The sequence below is a fragment of the Marmota flaviventris genome, chromosome 11 (genome assembly GCF_047511675.1).
Source record: "Marmota flaviventris isolate mMarFla1 chromosome 11, mMarFla1.hap1, whole genome shotgun sequence".
Lineage (NCBI taxonomy): Eukaryota > Metazoa > Chordata > Mammalia > Rodentia > Sciuridae > Marmota > Marmota flaviventris.
This window is the reverse complement of record NC_092508.1, coordinates 27,462,926-27,482,545: the sequence shown is the minus strand read 5'-3', so window position 1 is coordinate 27,482,545 and position 19,620 is coordinate 27,462,926. Positions and strand designations below refer to the sequence as shown.

Genomic DNA, 19,620 nt, shown 5'->3' with positions numbered 1-19,620 from the left:
TCTTGGTATTTTTCTATAATAATTATGATATAGTATCTTTTCTCCCCCAGAATGAGCATCTGATTTTTTTCCATAGTGTCCTAAGACATTGTGTTATAGTGGAAAGAGTATTGTGTTAAATAGGAGTCAGATTTGATTGATAGTTATAGTCTCCTGAGATTTGATTGTGGTCAAGTCATATATGGAATTTTGTTTCCATTTCTGTGACATGAGCTACCTGACCTTGATAATTTTTAAAAAGCTAAAATTCTGTGTTTTAGCAATTAAAAATATGAATTGGCATTTAAAAACATTAATATTAAGTTGAAATAGAGTTAATATTTTTAAATGACTCTTAGGATTGTATTTTTTTTTTTTTTAGAGGATCGTTTCTTGACAACACTGTCAAGCCAAAGTTCTACCAGTTCTACTCATCTCCAGTTGCCTACTTCACCTGAAGTCATGACTGAGCAGTCAGTGGGAGGCCCACCTGAACTAGATACAGCCAGTGGTTCCGAAGGTACAGTTTAAGTCACTTTTTCTATATTTCATTGACTCTAAGGCTGTTAGTTGTCTCTTTGGCTTATATGGGTCTCTGAGAAAGAAAAAAAACACTGCTAATTCTTTGACATAATGCTTTCTTAACCCTTAGAATATTTATTTTATACTTACCAAAAGTGCTTTTTAAGATAGAGCTTTTCATTCTATCACTTCTTTATTTAGTTGCACTACTTGACATGTAAGTATTACAATAACAAAATGTGATTCAGCTTTATCTACCTTCTGGGGCTTTTACTTTCGTAAGTTCCATGAAGTATAGGGTTGCTGCTTTGTAAAATAAATAAATAAATAAATAAAAATAACAGAAATCACTGCCATTTCTCCCAACAAAAATATTTGCTTCCTAACAGTAAATTAGTGCCTTGTCCTTTCTTTCCATGCTTTCTGTTTAAGTAATAAATTGCTCAATATAAAATTTGGAATTACTTTACAATTGCTACTAATCTCAGGTGTAATAGCCACAGTGTCCATTACTGAGTTGAACCTGAACTTCATCACATGAACAGTTGTAATGAAGTTCATGCATATTTGGGCAGTTATACCCTATGGCTACTCACTGTCTCCTGCAGCAGAAACCATTGATGATAGAATAATCTCATTTTCAGAGGTGCTAAAATGTAAAGAAGAAAACCTGTCTCTAGAGTCAATGATATATATGTTTCACTGTGCTTTCTCTTTCATTCCATAAGAGTCATTTTTCCTAGATTAGAAATTTTGAATCACATCTGATAATTATGATATTGATATGTCTGTCAGTATTCCCCAAGGGGAAATAAAGTTGACACTTTAATTTTTTTATTCTTCCTGAATATTAGTATACAAGCGGAATATTTTTTATTCTAGATGTGTTTGATGGACATTTGCTGGGATCCACAGACAGCCAGGTGAAAGAGAAGTCAACCATGAAAGCCATCTTTGCAAATTTGCTTCCAGGAAATAGCTATAATCCTATTCCATTTCCTTTGTGAGTATTATACAAACTTTGTGTTTTTATTCCACTCCAAACTCTACCATGTCTGTTTTTTCACCATTATTAATTTCTCACTTATGTAAAATGTTTTGTTTTCCTTAATGTCGTAACCTTGCCCATTAGGGGCTGAGTAAATAGCACCTAAATAAAATGAATGAATGTACCTTAACAGTACCTAGAAGAGTTAGAGTGGAAGTCAGGGGAGCAAAATTTACATTGAGAGGGAGTCACCATTGAGTTTTCATGTAATAACAGTAGAGTGGCTGGTTTATTCTTGTTGGACTACTAGTATGTCTTCTTCACAGTTTCTAGAAGACTTTTCTCTCAAGCTTATACTGGAACAAAGTATTTTAGACTTCTCTGGTTCTTTGGAAATTCTTTTTGAGATTAATATGGCCAAAATTTTGGTGTTATAGAAAGTTTTTTGGAGTCACTATTCTATAGTCCTGTGATTTGAAACCTAATTCTGATAATTTTCCGGTTGCCTTCAAATTTTTTTCTTGATTGTTTTTTTTCTTTTGATTCAAGTTCTCATAATTTGCATACATTTTTGCTTAATTAATTATAATTGTGTAGTATTTATGTAAAATTGTCCTGAGATTTACTTACAGAGTGTTAATGGATTTTGTATTTGATTTTCTGCTAATTTTATTTTTATTTATTTAATGCATTTTAAAAATTTAAACAGTGATCCAGATAAACACTACTTAATGTATGAACATGAACGGGTGCCCATTGCAGTCTGTGAGAAAGAACCCAGCTCCATCATTGCTTTTGCTCTCAGGTATTGCTCTTGGGACTTTTTCTCCTATGGTTATATCTATGTATTTTATGTATGTCTATAATCCTATTTGGGAGATTGTTCACATAAAACATAACAAAATGATTAATAAAAATACTTTTTGTTTCAGCATGGTAGTCTATTCTCTTTGAACCTGAAAACCTTCTCTTTATTCAAATAATGGGGTATAGCATGATTCTTAAGCAAGTTCCTAATAACTGAACTGACTAGAGAGTTTATTTACTGCCCCTTGAATCCTGTAATTGTTTAATTTGTACCCCTGTATCCCTTACTTTGATTTACTTATTAACATAATACGTGGGACATATTTTCCTAATAACAGGTGAATATCTTGTTTTTGTATTCTGCTCTCATTTCCTTTCTGCTTCCTATACACACTCGGTAAATTTTCCTACCTTGAGAATGCTATTTCTATTCCTTAAGTCATAGGTACATTTGACTTTCTGACATAGTTATCATGTGTCTTAAAGAAGCGACCCACTGGGCTGAGGTCGTGGCTCAGAGGTAGAGCGCTTACCTACCACCTGTGAGGAACTGGGTTTGATCCTCAGCACCACATAAAAATAAAACAAAGATATTGTCTCTACCTATAACTAAAAAATAAATATTAAAAAAAGAAGCAACCCACTTTAAAAATATTGATATGTCTAAAAAACCTCAACTTTTTAATCATAAAAGTATCTTGACAGTGGTTCAACCGTTTAAATAGAATCTAAGGTGTTGAATCAAAAATTTTTTTCTATTGTAAGGTGTTAAATTTTTCCTTTTGGATATTTGTTACAAGGTGTATATTTATTCAACAAATATTTGGCATTGTATATACAGGGGTAAACAAACTATTTTTTTTTTTTTTTTTTTGTATCAGGGATTGAACCCAGGAGTCCTTAACTGTTGTGCCACTCCCCAGGCCTTTCTTTTTTATTTAGATACAGGGTCTTGCTAAGTTGCTTAGGCCCTTGCTAAGTTGCTGAGACTGGCTTTGAACTTGCAGTCCTCCTGCCTTACCCTCCTGAGCCACTGAGATTACCACAACACCTGGGAAGATTTACATGCCTCTGTTTTTATGATATTTAGAGTTTACTGTTGGGATAATAAGAGTTTTTTCTTTATAAGATTTTATATGATAATTTTTAAGATCTTTGCCTTTTTATCCTTTGTGAAGATACCATTTTATTCTAATTTACTGATTAATAATAGTATATCAATAGATAAGAAAGGTGCCAAAATGAAATATATATTTTGTACTATTAGGAAGAAAGTATTCTAGTTGAAGACATTTTCTTTCAATGTCTTAAAAGAATAATATACCCAACATGCCTCTTTGTTCTATGACATTTGGTTTATCTAAAGCATGACTCCCAGATTACTAGTCCAGGAGTCAAATGTTTTGGGCTAATAGAACATTAAAAAAAAGGTTTTTTTCTTCAAATTTAGTACCTTTAAATAGAAAATCACTCTTAAGTTCCTTTATTCTGTATTAATCAAATCCTGAGGATTTATTCTTTTAGATTACCTGTTCAGCACCTGGATTAATTTGATTTAAATTTTAGTAACTAGGTTCTTTTGATCATTGCTAAGGTTATTGGTACTGGTTGGGAGTCAGTGGGTCCTTATTTGTATCATTCTTTACAAATACATAGACCTTCCTTATGAAGCTTCTAATTGATCACTTTCATTAATTAACTGAAGTGCATTTGTTTAATCATAGACATTTAATAATGGTTGTGTTTCTATGCTGCAAAATTTATTCTAAAGCTTATGATTTGTTTTTAAAGAAAGCTTAATGTTTAACATTTTTTTTTAACCTATTTCTACCTTAAGTTGTAAAGAATACCGAAATGCCTTAGAAGAATTGTCTAAAGCAACTCTGTGGAACAGTGCTGAAGAAGGGCTTCCAACAAATAGGTGATTCATGATTGAGTAAACTGTATTTTAATTTAGTTATGTTGTCATTTTCTGTATCCTTGTGTTTCAGTTCTATCATAGCATATTATCAGTATTAAAATTTTTAGGAACCAGATAATGGCATTCAATTCAGCCAGTAATTGAGACAGCAAAATTAAAGTACAGCAAAAGACCTTAAATAGTCCCTTAGCATGTAGTTTTCTGTTGATTGCCATATAGTTCAGTGTATGTTCTAAACGTCCCAACATTTTCGGGGGAAAAAAAAAAAAAGATACTGTTTTTATTTTAAAAATGGTAACTTGTAAAAAGTACACCACTGCTTGGCTTTGTAATTTTAAGTGTTTGTGAATTTTATATACCTAACATTTAAAAAAAAAAAGCCCCAAACCAGGTTGTTCACTATTTTAGACATTTAAATAGAAATTGTCATAGTCTCATTATTAATGAAATAGGTTTTCCAGTTTTACTAGTCTAGTTAAATTTGCTTGAATTATCACTATGAATAGAATGAGAAAAATGAAATTGTTATTTTCTGTAATTGTTTGGTGACAGATACAAATCTAACTCTAATGGACTTAGGGGAAAATTTTATAAAAGTCTGTGGCTTTTGTACATTTCCATACATTTTTATAGTTAAAGCATTTTACTTTCTTCAGTAGATATTCCAAAACTTTTTATTTAATGTTCTAACCTGTATTTATGTAAATTATTAATCAGATTTCTGATTTTGTGGGTTGGCTTAGGTGTCTAGTAGTTTAGTGTAGGAATCAGAATACTCTCTATGTTCTGAATAGTTTAAATTAATTTTTCCTTTGTCTTTCTTCTTAGTATTTTAGACAGCAGGCCAAAGAGTAGCAGCCCTATTAGATTACCTGAAATTAGTGGAGGACAGACCAGCCGCACAGCAGAAGCAGAATCACAACCAAGTATGATTTCAAATGGAGAAGTATTTATAATTGTTTTATTTGTGAATATGATTTGAAGAAGAAAACACAGAAATACCATTTGGAAAAGATTTACTATTTCTCGTTTTTGAGATATAGTATGGATTTAAACATTTTTTTTGAATATGCTTTTAAAAAATTTTTTTTCTTTTAGTTGTAGATGCACACAATGCCTTTGTTTTATATGGTGCTGAGTATCGAACCCAGTGCCTTATACATGCCAGGCTAGTGCTCTACCACTTAACTACAGTTTATCCCTGAATATCCTCTTTTATAGATGTGATTTTTAAATATAAATTCAAGTTATTGAACTTCAAATTCTTAGAAACTCCTTTTTCTATGCAAAAAGAAAGAGTATCATCTTCCTTCTTTGAGCTTTCAATTTAAAATGTACATTCTAAAATAAAACATGAACTTATATATTTTTTTGAGTTTATAGTGTTAGTTGGCACTATGAAAATTTTACATTGTTTCTTTTAATCTCCACAATAAGCCCATAAGGATTATTTGACTTCCCTATTTTCAGAAAGGAAGTTAAGGTTTAGATTAAGTAGCTTGCTTGAGTTTTAGACAATGGTGGAGATGGGATTTGGTCTTGGGTTTTATTGACTTTATCAGTTAGGAATGCATTTAGCTACATTGAACAAAAAATTCACTTGTCTATAAGGGCTTAAACATATATGACAGTCTACTTTTCTAAAATAGGTCAGCCTGGAGGTGGGCAGTTGCTGGCATTGGTCAAGCTGCTCAGCACTGTTATGACAACTGAGGGATACTTTCTCTTGAATACTCTTAAATTTTTCTCATATTAAATAATATTCCATTTTGTTTGCTTTTGAGGCAGAAGAAGGGCAGTAGAACCTGCAGCTATTCTCTTACTGAGGAAGCAGAGATACCCACTTTGGTCCCATTGGTCAGAACTGAGTCTTAGGGCCCCCTCTAACTGCTAAAAAAATAGGGGGAGCATTGTCCTGAGACTGCATACATAGCTGTCCCCCTAAATTTAAGTTCTCTTAGCAAGGAACTGGGTAGTAGTGGATATTAAGGAAGCAATAATAGTGTTTACCACTTTAAGTAAGTATTTTTATGACTGATATTTTCTGTTGATTATGTAAATGGTCATTTATTTTGGTAAACGATAAATTTATAGTATTAGAATCACAATATGCGTGATTTAATGAAGGAAGCTCAAAACTAGGAATAAAAGAACAAGATAGTAAATTCTTGGCTATCCTATAGTATTTATTTTTTGCAAGATGCTGAAAAAGATCTCATTTTCCCATTTTAAGATTTCGCAACACAAAAGATGAAAAAGACGTAAACTTTAACTCTGAATTCTTTTAGCTTGTGGAATTATTGTTTTAGTTGAATTGACTGTATTGTAATAAGAACTTAGCTATAATTTAATCTTTTGGCTGAAGATGTGACTGTTTTTGGAAGACAGTTTTGAAAGACCTTCTAGAGAATTTCTCACATTTTGACAGGTCAACTAGCTGAGCATTGCTTTCCTTCTGTGTTTCTGATAGCATAAGTGCTTGACTACTCAAAAAACAACAATAATAACATGTGGAATAATAATCTTTGCTAACACAGGAATAAGTTGAAAATTTTTATTTTCCACTTGCAGTGACCTGTAATTGAAATTAATGTGTTACTTTTTATTTTTTAGCCAAAAAGGCTTCTGGAATGTTGTCCTTCTTCAGAGGGACAGCAGGCAAAAGCCCTGATCTCTCTTCCCAGAAGAGAGAGACCTTACGTGGAGCAGATAGTGCTTACTACCAGGTTGGACAGACGGGAAAGGAGGGGACGGAGAATCAAGGCATTGAGCCTCAAGGTGTGTTAAGTAGACCATATGTGCTGGTTCCAGGCTCTAGTTTATTTATTTTGGTTTTTAAAGTTTTCTTATAGTACTACATAGGTAATTCTTAATACTGAAACCAGGGCATGTGCACTGTTCTCACTCCTCAGCATGATAGTAGAAAAAGCATGGCATTTGAGGAGTCCAGCTCGTTTCAGATTTTGTTGCTATCATTTACTGTGTGATACAATCAGAAATCCTTAGTTACCATACCTGTAAAGTGGCTAAAACAGTATATTCCAACGTTTACTGATGACTTAGTGACATTACACACTAAAGCATGGGACAGAGGTCCCACTATGTAACTCAGATCCTCACGTTTTCATTCCTCTGCCCCATCCCCAAGATATTCTCTTCCTTTTCTAATTCCTGTAAAATTGTGGCTATTTATGCCCATCTATATTTTGATATTTTAAAACCATGCCTATCTGATTGTGTTTGTATATGGGTTTAGAACAGTATTTGGCAGATCCATTCGTTTATTTTTGTCTGCTTGATTTTACATTGAGTAGTTGCAACTGAGTAAATTAATTATTATCTGTCCCTTTAGAGAAATTGTTGAGTGACTCCTAGGTTATATCATGAATTAGTAGTTAAAATATAATAATTACCATAACAAATTTTGATTAGCAATTGAGAGATTTGTTTAGTGTTCTGGAGGTTGCAGTTGGCCCGCAGGTGTTTATAATGTGATCCTTGGAGAGTCTTGATTCTTTGGAAAATGATTTTGAAATGTGAAAACTTAGGGGACAATTTGTTCTTTTTGATACTAATATGTATTTCAAGTATACAGTAAACAGTGAATCTTGTAGGTTTGTCAGAAACATCAGTCAAATTAAAAAAAAAACCTGAATTAGATTTTAATATTTGGGGAAGTGTTATTCTATACATATCTGGAAAACTAGTCACTAATTGATAAAGAAGCCATGGAAGTTCTTGGTGTCAGAGTTGAGTTTGCTATAATAGGAGTTAAGTAAAATTAGTCAAACCAAATTCTCTATTTCTTTAATCTAAATATTGAAACTTTTAAAATAACACATTTTATTGTAATTGTTTACAGAGTTTAATAGTGATTTTACTAGGTTATTTTTTTTGTTGATTTACTAATTTTTGTTGTTATATCAGGGACAAAAGATAAAATGAACTGATAACTATTTAAAATTTTGCCTTTACTAATGATATTAAACCTTTTAGATGAGTTAGATGGAGGAGATCCACAAAAGAAACAATTCACAAATCCTCACGTTGAACTGCGTAAGTATAAAATAATGTGTTGTCTGCCTAGGGACAGGGACCATAATTAAGCAAACTGTTACTTGGGAATTGTAGCTTTATACTAGTTAAATATCCTGCTTCTTGAGATGAATATTAAAATCTGCCAACATGAGGTTTATTTATGTATAATTTAGTTTCTAAAAATGTATTGTTGAATTTATAAAGAAATTTAATTAAAGTTACAATTCATAAATTTATAAATTGTACTTTAATTTCTAATATTTAAATCTTTTCCTGTTGTATAATGGATATACACAGAGCTCGACAAGCATTTAGCATTGTATATGGGTACTAGAAACTTATTGTTTAGAATAGTATCATATACTATAAATTTTGTGATGTTTATAAAGAAGTTGTATAATAGTACAATGATTAAAGTACAATAACCAGTGTAAAGGTAGAACTGGGTTCTATTTAAAAAAAAAATTTTTTTTAAGTGTGTAGCAGTGATCATATGATTATTTTCTAATCTCCCCCGTGGATCATGTTGACAGCATGGTAATAAACAGGCATTTCAACTTAACATGAAAGATGCTTTCCTGGAGGAACCTACATGGTTGCATTTAGTGGTGGGAAAGGGAGGGAAAAGGTATTTTTTTGATTCATAAGAGATTTTTTAAAAAACTCTTTTGTAGAATTTTCTGATGCTAATGCCAAATTTTATTGTCGACTGTACTACGCTGGAGAGTTTCATAAGATGCGTGAAGTGATTCTGGGCAGCAGTGAGGAAGATTTCATTCGTTCCCTTTCCCACTCATCACCCTGGCAGGCCCGAGGAGGCAAATCAGGAGCTGCTTTCTATGCAACTGAAGGCAAGACTTTTTAAATCATTTTTCTGGTTGAGTGGTCTTCATCTTTTCCCCTGAAATGATTTATGATACTTGAACTGAGGTAGTAGGGTATTGGCTAATGGCAAATGATGTTTTCTGACTTCCATTTTATTTTAAGAGGATTTAATAAAATATTTAAAATAATATACCTCTATGTGTTTGTAATGAGATTCAGGCATTGATCAAGTCCTTACCTTAGTAAACTCTAGTTCTGAGCTCTCCAAAGGTAAAGAGAAAGAATACTTCTAGAAAGCTCAAAAGGGTATGTCAGAACTGATGAAAAATGAATATAGAAATATTTTTAGCCTGAAAGTAGAAAGACCAAGTTCTTAACCTAAAAAGTTTGCAGAAAATGTGACCATTGTGTTTCAGATTCAATTTGCTCTAACCACTGAAAGCAAAATTATTTAAGAGAATACAGCTGGAAATTTGTTGTTTGATAAATATTTTCATAACAGTGACTTAGTGGATTATTAACAATGGAATTTATATAACTTTATTTGATAGTTCTAAAAATTAGGTCACCTAGCAATGAATTTTGTGGTACAGAGATTTTGTGATACAGAGTAGAAGACTAGTGACTCCATAAATTCTCAGGATCTCTTCTAGCCCTTCCATTACTTGAGAATTATGTTCTGATAAAAATTTTCATGGTAACATCAGAAAATATCCATTAAAAACATAAAATAAGGATGATTTGGGATCTCTGGAATGATTTATTATAGAAGATAGTAGATATTATGATTGAATAAATACTTGAAATTTCTGCTTTTTAGATGATAGATTCATTTTGAAGCAGATGCCTCGTCTGGAAGTCCAGTCTTTCCTTGACTTTGCGCCACACTACTTCAATTATATTACAAATGCCGTTCAACAAAAGGTAGAAATCCAAATCTTGAATCTTGGTCAACAATCAGAGTTTTACTGGGCTTTCTTTCATCCTGAGGGTTAGTACTAATGATAGTTCTCCCTGAACGGGACATGACTGGATCTCAGGATGCAATTGAGGTCTGGTGGAATGCAGATTTTGCACTGTAGTTTTCTTATCTTTGCCAGTAAGGAGTCAAGTGATCTTGAGCAAAGTGTTTTTAGTTAGTATGTATATGAAAGTCAATTTAAATTTAAGACTAACAATGTTAACTGCAAATATTGTAATTTGTAATTTTGTTGAGACAGAAATTTGGAACATGTTGAGAAATCAGGATATGCCTCCTTTAGCTAGAAATGCAGGAAGTCATTGGCCCAGGATGCCTACTTTTCATCGAGCAATGACCACCCTCCTTCCCCCACCTCCATAAAATTATGAATAGAATTTTGGGTGCTTTTTATTGTGAGTTATTAGAGGAAACTAGATATCATAATAAAGTGCTTGAATTTGAACAACTGTGAAGGATTGACCCTTTGGAGAATGGTAAGGGTCTAATATTTTCATTGGCTTCATTACTGCATGCACTTCTGAGATTCAAGGGTTTGAGTTACTTTTCCAGGACCTTTGGCTGGTTATATCAGCAATAAATCATGAAATAATTTTTACAACATGTGAATAACCCACATAATATAAAAAATAGTATTGGATCACAAATAATCCCTTTAATAATAGTTTGCTTTGATCTTTTCTTGATTAGAGGCCCACTGCCTTAGCCAAAATTCTTGGAGTTTATAGAATTGGTTATAAGAACTCTCAGAACAACACAGAAAAAAAGTTAGATCTTCTTGTCATGGAAAATCTTTTCTATGGGAGAAAGATGGCACAGGTAAGGGCACTGGACTTTGCGAAGCATTTAGCTATTGGAACTCTTTGTACTTTTGGTACTTGAATATAATGAATTCAAATAACTTCTTATTTTATAGTAAATATTTAACTTTGGTTACTAGATGAAATTGGACTTTTGACTTGGAAAAAAGAATAAAGAAAAATTATTGTTATGGACTTGTCCTAAAATGTAACATATCAATATTCTAGAATCATAGAATTGGTAGAATAAGAAAGCAGATCTACTTCCACCACCTGAATTTAAAAAATAAATTTATTGAAGCCCATAGAAATTGAGTAACTTAGTTATTTTTAGATCTCAAGTTGGTCTAGATTCTAGAAAAGTGCTCTTCAAAGTTCTGGTTCTTAAATTATTTCCAGTCTTCAGTGAGTTAAGGAGCTTATGCCAAACTGTGATCCAGTGTACTGCTTCTTCATGGAGAAAGTCTTCATCTGAGAAATAATGTTAGCTGAACTAAACTGTGTGCTTAATAGTCTAATGATTTATTTATATTCTGTCACTGGCTCCTTATCATCATCAAAAGCCAGGAGTAATTGACCAGCAATTGTCTATAAACTACACTCAAATCATACTGGTTCTTGCATTCAGGTTCTCTGTCCTTTGAGTGCACCGCTTTTCCTGCTACCCAATTATTCCTAAAATTATGTAGTTTTTTCTCCATTGCCATAGTAATTGTACAATTTTTATATCAAGACTAAGTTTCTTAAGAAAGTTAATTTGAATCTTTTTTATAATCCAATCATATATTTTTGGAATTACTTGTTAATGTACCATAAAGTTTATTAAATTGATCAGCGAATTTCTGAAATGTTTTAGTAATTGAGTACCTAGGTATTAGTTTCATATGATATACTTATATCACCATGTATTTTATGCATTGTACAGTTATTTCACTATAAATTTAATGACTATTTTAAAAGTTATGATTGAGTTTTTAAACTAAATTTAAAAGTATATAATTGTAACCACTACAAAAAGTCTGTCTGCCTTTTTAATTTAATTTCATTAATTAACCATTGTGGCAACTCATTCATAAATAACAAAGAATTTTCTTTCTGCTAGGTGTTCGATTTGAAGGGTTCACTTAGGAATCGAAATGTAAAAACTGACACTGGAAAAGAGAGTTGTGATGTGGTCCTGCTGGATGAAAACCTCTTGAAGATGGTTCGAGACAACCCTTTGTATATTCGTTCTCATTCCAAAGCTGTTCTGAGAACTTCCATCCATAGTGACTCCCACTTCCTTTCTAGCCACCTCATTATAGATTATTCTTTGCTGGTTGGGCGAGATGATACTAGCAATGAGCTGGTAGTTGGAATTATAGGTAAGTTAATAGATATATCCTACTTATAGCTCATGATTGAAAGAGAAAAAAATTGTAAAATTCTTTTGAGTCTTGTTAGGTTTATTGAGTACTTTAACAAACTTTCATTTGAAATTTTAAAAATAATAGTTTTTCATCCTAGTTCCTTCTATTCAATTTTCTCATCTCCATTTTCATTATTTTTGTCAAAAATACATAATTTCAGGCTGAGTTTGGTGGTACCTGCTTGTAATCACAGTGACTTTAGTGGTTGAGGCAGGAAGATTGCAAGTTTGAGGCTAGCCCCAGCAACTTAGCAAGATCTTGTCTGAAGATAAAAAATATAAAAAGGGCTGGGGATATAGCTCAATGGTAGAGTGCTCTGGAGATAGATGTGTATCTACACATATATACACACGTACACACAAACACACACACACAAACTATATATTAAAAAATGATTTGCAGATTAGGCCTTGTGTCATTGTTTTAAGGATTAAGCAAATTAATTTGGAGAAAACCTTTAAAGTGATTTGCAGATTAGGCCTGTGTCATTGTTTTAAGGATTAAGCAAATTAATATGGAGAAAACTTTTAGAAAAGCCCTAGCATATTGAAGCACTCAATAAATGCTAAGTATTATAGAAATAGTAGTAATAGTTATTGTCATTTGCTTATATTTATTAACATAACTTGATTGCTAATTGCACCTGCCTTTTTCAACTCTCAGATTATATTCGAACATTTACATGGGACAAAAAGCTTGAGATGGTGGTGAAATCAACAGGAATTTTAGGAGGACAAGGTGAGTAAAATTTTTGTTCTATTTGTTCTTTAAATTCTCATATATTTCTTATTATTTAAAATTTAAGAGCTATTAAAATTGTAAAAAATGTAGGGTTATTTCTGATTTCATTTCCAGAATGGCCAGATATTAAGGGGAATTGTGTAGGTAGCAAATGTTGGGTTTAAATTTGTGTTAAAATGCCAAAAGTTCTCAAAATAAGAGTTAAAAAGGAAGAAAAAGCTAGAGTTCTGAATAAGAGATTGTCTCTACTAAACATTTGATATTTTCTAAGTTCTTTGAGCACTCTAGCCTCATTTGTGCCTCTAGCCATCTCTCATCTCTAAGAAAGAACTTATCTTTTAGAATGAAAGCTTCCACCAGGAAGAACCCTGTCACATGGCAGGTGGCATAGTGGCTAACCCTACCTCCTCACTTAGACTGCTCTGCTTTATGTGTCTTTATGGCAGTTTATATGAAACAACATAAATGGTTGAAATCTGATACCCAATCAAATATATATATATATAAAGCAGCTTTTTTCCCCCCTTTTCTCTTTAATAATTTTAGGTAAAATGCCAACTGTGGTCTCTCCAGAGTTGTATAGGACTAGATTTTGTGAAGCAATGGACAAATATTTCCTGATGGTGCCAGACCACTGGACAGGATTGGACCTGAACTGTTGAAATCAAGCACATTTCTTGAAGTAGCCTGTGAAAGAAAACAGTCAGGAACAAGAGACCAAAAATAAGTGACATGTTTTATTTCTTCATCCCATTCACCTGTGTCCAGAAGTCCTTTTAGTTCTTTGGCTCTTTAGATCGTCCATGTCTGAAGGGTAAAAATTTCCTTCGATTTGCACTTTGGATTTTGATACCTGTGAATTAGTAGTCTGGAAGTTGCATGAACATTTCCTCACTTAAGCTGGAATACAGATCATTTCAAAGAGCTAAGATTAGAGATGAGTCAATGGTGTGAGAAACTGAGTTGTATTTGTTAACTTAATTGGAGAAGAAAAACCATGTCTTATAGATTGTGACTATCTTGGCCTTACAGTTGACACATTCTTTCCTTAAAAGGCATTTGTAGTACTGCTGAATTTAATGTTACCTATTGTCAGGATTTCTGAAAACTTTAAGAAAAATTTTGATTTATTCCTCTAGTGGCCAGGTAAGCAGGTTTGCATTTTTTGAAGAATTTAACTTAAATCACGAATCCTGTCTGAATATTCTGTGTCTTCCCAATTTACCTTGTTTTCAAGTGTTCAATTTTATAATTCTGCCTTCTCTATTGGTGACAAGAGGATGCAGCCATTAACTTAAAGTCCTTTTTAGAGTACTTCTTAAGCTTGTTTAAAACTTTTGACTAATCATTATGTTAAACTCCACTCATCTTTGTATGTTCATATTTTAGGTCTTGCCACCCCCCCTTATTTTAGGGAAATAGTCATCATTAGTAAATTGGTCTGGAATAATTGAATTTCTAAAGGAATAATTATTAACACAGGAATTTTATGAGTATAAAAAATAAATTAGAGCCAATCCAAGAAATTGGGTGAGAAGGAAACACTTGGTTGTTTTATATAGGGGTGAAGTATCTTTCAGTATAACCAGCAAGTTCAGTGGCATTTATTTCCAGGACATTCCCATTTTCCAGTTTTCTACACACTGTTTAGTTCTGCTCCTGAGACATACTAAGAGAAAGTTATCTTACTAAGGAGCTTCTTTTTTAATGGCCAGTTATTTTGTTTGTTTTAAAAAGTGATTCGGAGTATTCAACTTTGAGGAAATTCTGATCCCAGAATGTTTCTTTTTTTGGCTTCTTTCTGTCATGAGAACAATTTAGGGATTTGTAAAATTTTTAGAATTTCATTCTTTTTCAGACTTCCTATAATAATAGTACATTAATTTTCACATAAAAAAAAAGAAAGCAAGATGCATTCAGTTACAGTATGGTAAGTACATGAATGGGAACATTTTGGAAAGCTTGCTTTAAAGAATGAAAGCATTGGTTTGTATTTGGTGCTTATTAAAAATATAGTTAATTTTGAACTAGAAGCAAGTTGGCCAAGGACTTGAGACTTATCTGATGCTAAGCTTCCTCTCCCACTTAAATATGTATATGTGCCTTTTGAAGTTACACAAAACACTGATGATTTTAGTTTTGATACAGAAGACTAGTAAAGGAGTTGTGTAGACATGGAAGATGTGTGGAAGATGATTAAATTTTTATGTGTTTAGGGAAAAGAGATTTTGTGTCTGATTTGAAATACCAGTACGGTTTTGTCTCTGTTTATTTTTCCTATCAGGACACATAGGGTTATTTATCCTGTCAATTTCCCGTAGAAGTGAAAGATGTCCCCCACTAACCATTCTTTTAGTTTCAATACCATGTACACAGCTGGAACGCTCCATGGGAATAGCTCCTGACAATAATGTGGCATACTGATTTTTCTTTACCTTGCTCATGACTTTAAAAATCATTTTTTAAAGTACTCCTGCCTAATGGGTAATTTGGTGGTTAAACATTCTGAAGCAAGAGTTGCTGCTTTGTAAGGACACTTTGTCCTTATAAAATTAATGTCTGAGCTGTATTCATGAAGGGAAAATGCACAACTTAACTGTTTGGTTCCTTCCTGTTCCTCTTTATGCCACTATTAGATATATAAGGTGTTTCAAATTACTATGCCGGTCAATTTCAGCATTGAGTGACTATTTTCCTTTCTTGAATTCCCTTTCTATATTAATGCTGAAAAGTTAGAAATTAGGAAGAAATCTTAGTATTTCCTTCCTGAGAATACAGTATGAATCCTAAAAATAATTGATAGTAGCATGAGAGAACTATGTCAACATGTTGCTTTGTATAAAAATCTCATTTATAAATGTGAAGCTTTTTGATTCCATCAAAATATATTTGAAAAATAGAAAGGATTTACTTTTTTTCTTAGCCTAAGAAAAATAAGGGGAATAAGCTAAGTCCTTTTGTAGTCTGTTGAATACCTTAAATTTATAGATAATCAAAATTTCCTACAGAATGTCTTATAATTTTTTTCTTGATTTAGTAGTGAGTGGTTTTCTAGCTTGGCTTTTATTGAGTATTGTAAATAGTAAGGTCATATTGGCATCTTTTTTGATGGCTTTGTGGTCATCAGATCTTGACATTTTGCCCATTACCAGTGGACTTGAATGAAACTTCCAAGGAGAATATATCTTCCTAAAGAAAGTTGGCTCAGTTTAAAGAGTAAAAATCAGTGTGATCAATGAGCCTGGTGGAAAATCAGATCAGGCCATTCATTATCCTGCAAGTGTTAACACTGACTTATGCAGTATTCATACCATCTAGTGCAATGGCTTTCTTTTCTTTTCTTTGGTAACACAGGTGCAGTGTATTATAGAAAAAATAGAAATTACAAATCATGAACAGTTTTATTAATACTACTGTGTCTGTTTTGTAAAATACAAGTGTATATTATGTCTTTTGACAGGTTGAATTTTAAACTAGAGAAATAATGTTGTAAATCATAATAGCTACTTTTAATTTAATATGAAAAACTCATTTAACAATATTGAAAGTACTTAATGTATTATAATGTATATATTTCTCTACTTTGGTTCCAGCTGTTTTATATGATTGACATGTTATTTAAAAGATAACTGCCTTGACCTTTTAGAGACTTGTACTGTAAATAAAGAAAACTTATAATAAACTGCAATCTGCTTACTCAGTTTTGAATCTGCTTACTCAGTCTTGAATCCACATGAGGAAATTACGAAAGTAAAGGGTGTTGAATGTGCAAGCCTTGTTCCTGGCCTGCTGGTGTTGCCTTCTGTTCACTCCTTTCCTCTTACTTTTCCAATGGAAGAATTTAATTCTTTCGTTGAAACCTGCGGTTCATTCTGGCCAGTAAGGGACAGGGCTGTATTGGCTTTCACATTCTTCTTGTGTTTTAGTTTTCCTGATAGGGCACTCAAGGAAGTCAAGCTCTTTACTATGTGGGATTGGCCGAATTTGCAGGTGGGCGGGGCTTTCTCAACCACAATTTCTTCCATGGCTTGGAGGCAAATCCCATGCTACCTGAACTGCATCAGTCTTTTGAGCCTAAAGCTACAAAGCCCACCTCTTACCTGGATTCACTGGGGCAATGGTGAGAGTGGCTGCTTCTGAGTATGCCCAGAAGTTGCTGGGCTGTGCAGGAAAATAGGTGCCTGGCACAGAGTGGCAAGGGTGGTATCTCTGGCTCATTTACCTCTTTGCTTTTCTCTTGTAGGGTGGAAGAAGTGGATGGTAGGGAAGAGGCAGAGTGAATTCTCTAGTCCCTATTAGCCTATAAATATCTTGTGTTGGAAATTAATTATTTTATAAAATTCCTGAATTAATAAAAGTAAGGTTTTTTAATGAGATTTTAAAAATGTATAACAAGTTTTATTACCTTAACAATTTTTAAGTGTATAATTCAGTTGTATTAATTATATTCACATTGTCTTATATAAGATATTCAGAATATTTTTATCTCACAGAACACCTGCTATCCCTTCAAGTCCCAGGTAACCGCCATTCTGTTTGTCTTTATTAATTTCACTATTTAAGATAGTTCATCATATCCTAGGGTGTTGTAATTTTGTGACTGTCTTTTTCACTTAGCATAATTCTTTGAAGTTCACCTTTGTTGTGGCATGTGACAGAATTTCTTTTTAAAGACTGAATGATATTCCACTGTATTTATATACCATATTTTGTGTATCCATGAATCCTTCCACAAATGCTTAATTTTATGTGTCAACTTGACTGAACTAAGGGATGGCCAGATACCTGGTCAGACATTATTTCTTGGTGTATTAGGAAGGGTTTTTCTGGAAGAGGTTAGCATCTATTTTTCAATTTCAAATTTTCTTTTTAAAATCTTTTATTTGTTCTTTTTAGGTACATGACAGTAGAGCATATTTTGATATATTATTAAGATATGGAATATAACTTATTCTAATTAGGATCCCATTCTTGTGGTTGTACGTGATGTGGAGTTACACTGGTCATGTATTCATATATGAACATAGGAAAGTTATGTCCAATTCATTCTACTGTCTTTCCTGTTTCTATCCCCCTTTCCTTCTCTTCATCCCCCTTTGTCTAATCCATTGAACTTCTGTTCTTCTCCTCCCAAACTTTATTGCGTGTTAACATCCACATATCAGAACATTTGGCCTTTAGTTTTTTGGGATTGACTTATTTCCTAATACTTAGTATAATAAGTCTCCAGATCCATTCATTTGCTGGCAAATGTCATAAAGTAATTCTTCTTTATGGCTGAGTAATACTCCATTGTGCATATATACCACATTTTAAAAAATATTTTTTAATTATTGACAGACTTTTTTATTTTATTTATTTGTATGTGGTGCTGAGAATCGAACCCAGTTCCTCACACATGGGAGGTAACCGCTCTAAAACTGAGCCCCAGTCCCAGCCCCAACATTTTCTTTATCCATTCATCTGTTGAAGAGCACCTAGATTGGTTTCATAGCTTGGCTATTGTGAATTGAGCTGCTATAAATATTGATGTGGTTGTGTCACTACAGTATGCTGATTTTAAGTCCTTTGTTTATAAACCGAGGAGTGGGATAACTGGGTCAAATGGTGGTTCCATTCCAAGTTTTCTGAGGAGTCTCCAGACTGCTTTCCAGAGTGGGTGCATAAATTTGCAATCCTACCAGCAATGTATAAGTGTACCTTTTCCCCCACATCCTTGCCAGCATTTAATGTTGTTTGTATTCTTGATAATTGCTATTCTGACAGGAGTGCAATGGAATCTCGGTATAGTTTTAATTTGCATTTTTCTAATTGCTAGAGTCAAACATTTTTTTAATAAATTTGTTGCCCAATCATATTTCCTCTTCTGTGAAGTACCTGTCCAGTTCCTTTGCCCATTTACTGACTGGGTTATTTGTGGATTTTTTTTTTTTTTTTAAGAGTTAAGTTTTTTGAGTTGTTTATATATCCTGGAGATTAATCCTGTGTGATACAGGTGGCAAAGATTTTCTCCCATTCTGTAGGCTCACTCTTCATGTTTTTTTTTTTTTGGGGGGGGGGGGGCAGAAGATACATGTTCCAGTTCAAGGAGAGAGCATATTTGCCCTTTGACTACCTTTTTATTCTACTCTAGTCCATCCACACTGGTAAAGGCAGGTCTTCCTACTCAGTCTACCAATTCAAATGTTAATATCCAATCAAGAACATGAAGACAGGAGGGCACAGTGGCACATGCCTATAATCTCAGTGGCTTCAGAGGCTGAGGCAGGAGGATCAAGGTCTCACTGAGTTGCTTAGTGCCTCGTTTTTGCTGAGGCTTGCTTTGAACTCATGATTTGAAAATATTCTCTCCCATTCTGGTTTTTTTTTTTTTTTTTTTTGAGTACTGGGGTTTGAACCGAGGAGTGCTTAACAACTAAGCTAAGTCCCCAGCCCTTTTTTATAGACAATGTCTTACTGAGTTGCTTAGGGCCTTTGCTAAGCTGCTGAGTCTGGCCTCAAACTTGCTATCCTCCTGAGTTACTGGGATTAAAAGTATGCATCACTGCATCCGGCATTCTTGTGTTCTTTGATGCACAGAAGTTTTTGTTTGATGTAGTTCTGTTTGTTTA

General features: G+C 33.1%; 1 protein-coding gene across 7 annotated transcripts in view; it reads left to right on the top strand.

Moving 5' to 3' along the window:
- Pikfyve (phosphoinositide kinase, FYVE-type zinc finger containing) overlaps positions 1-16,705 on the top strand; it is an 82,393-nt gene extending 65,688 nt beyond the window's left edge. For 6 of the 7 annotated variants that reach the window (XM_071618847.1, XM_071618848.1, XM_071618851.1 and 3 more), the window contains 13 exons: positions 362-499; positions 1,384-1,504; positions 2,199-2,294; positions 4,134-4,217; positions 5,046-5,143; positions 6,831-6,995; positions 8,214-8,273; positions 8,930-9,106; positions 9,901-10,004; positions 10,750-10,878; positions 11,962-12,223; positions 12,932-13,006; positions 13,556-16,705. In XM_071618847.1, the coding sequence (XP_071474948.1) occupies positions 362-499; positions 1,384-1,504; positions 2,199-2,294; positions 4,134-4,217; positions 5,046-5,143; positions 6,831-6,995; positions 8,214-8,273; positions 8,930-9,106; positions 9,901-10,004; positions 10,750-10,878; positions 11,962-12,223; positions 12,932-13,006; positions 13,556-13,671 (1,625 nt within the window). In that variant the 3' untranslated portion in view covers positions 13,672-16,705. Of the gene's footprint in view, positions 1-361; positions 500-1,383; positions 1,505-2,198; positions 2,295-4,133; positions 4,218-5,045; positions 5,144-6,830; positions 6,996-8,213; positions 8,274-8,929; positions 9,107-9,900; positions 10,005-10,749; positions 10,879-11,961; positions 12,224-12,931; positions 13,007-13,555 lie in introns of those variants that run through there. The other variant, XM_071618852.1, reaches the window with a different exon arrangement.
- The last annotated feature ends 2,915 nt before the right edge of the window (positions 16,706-19,620 follow it).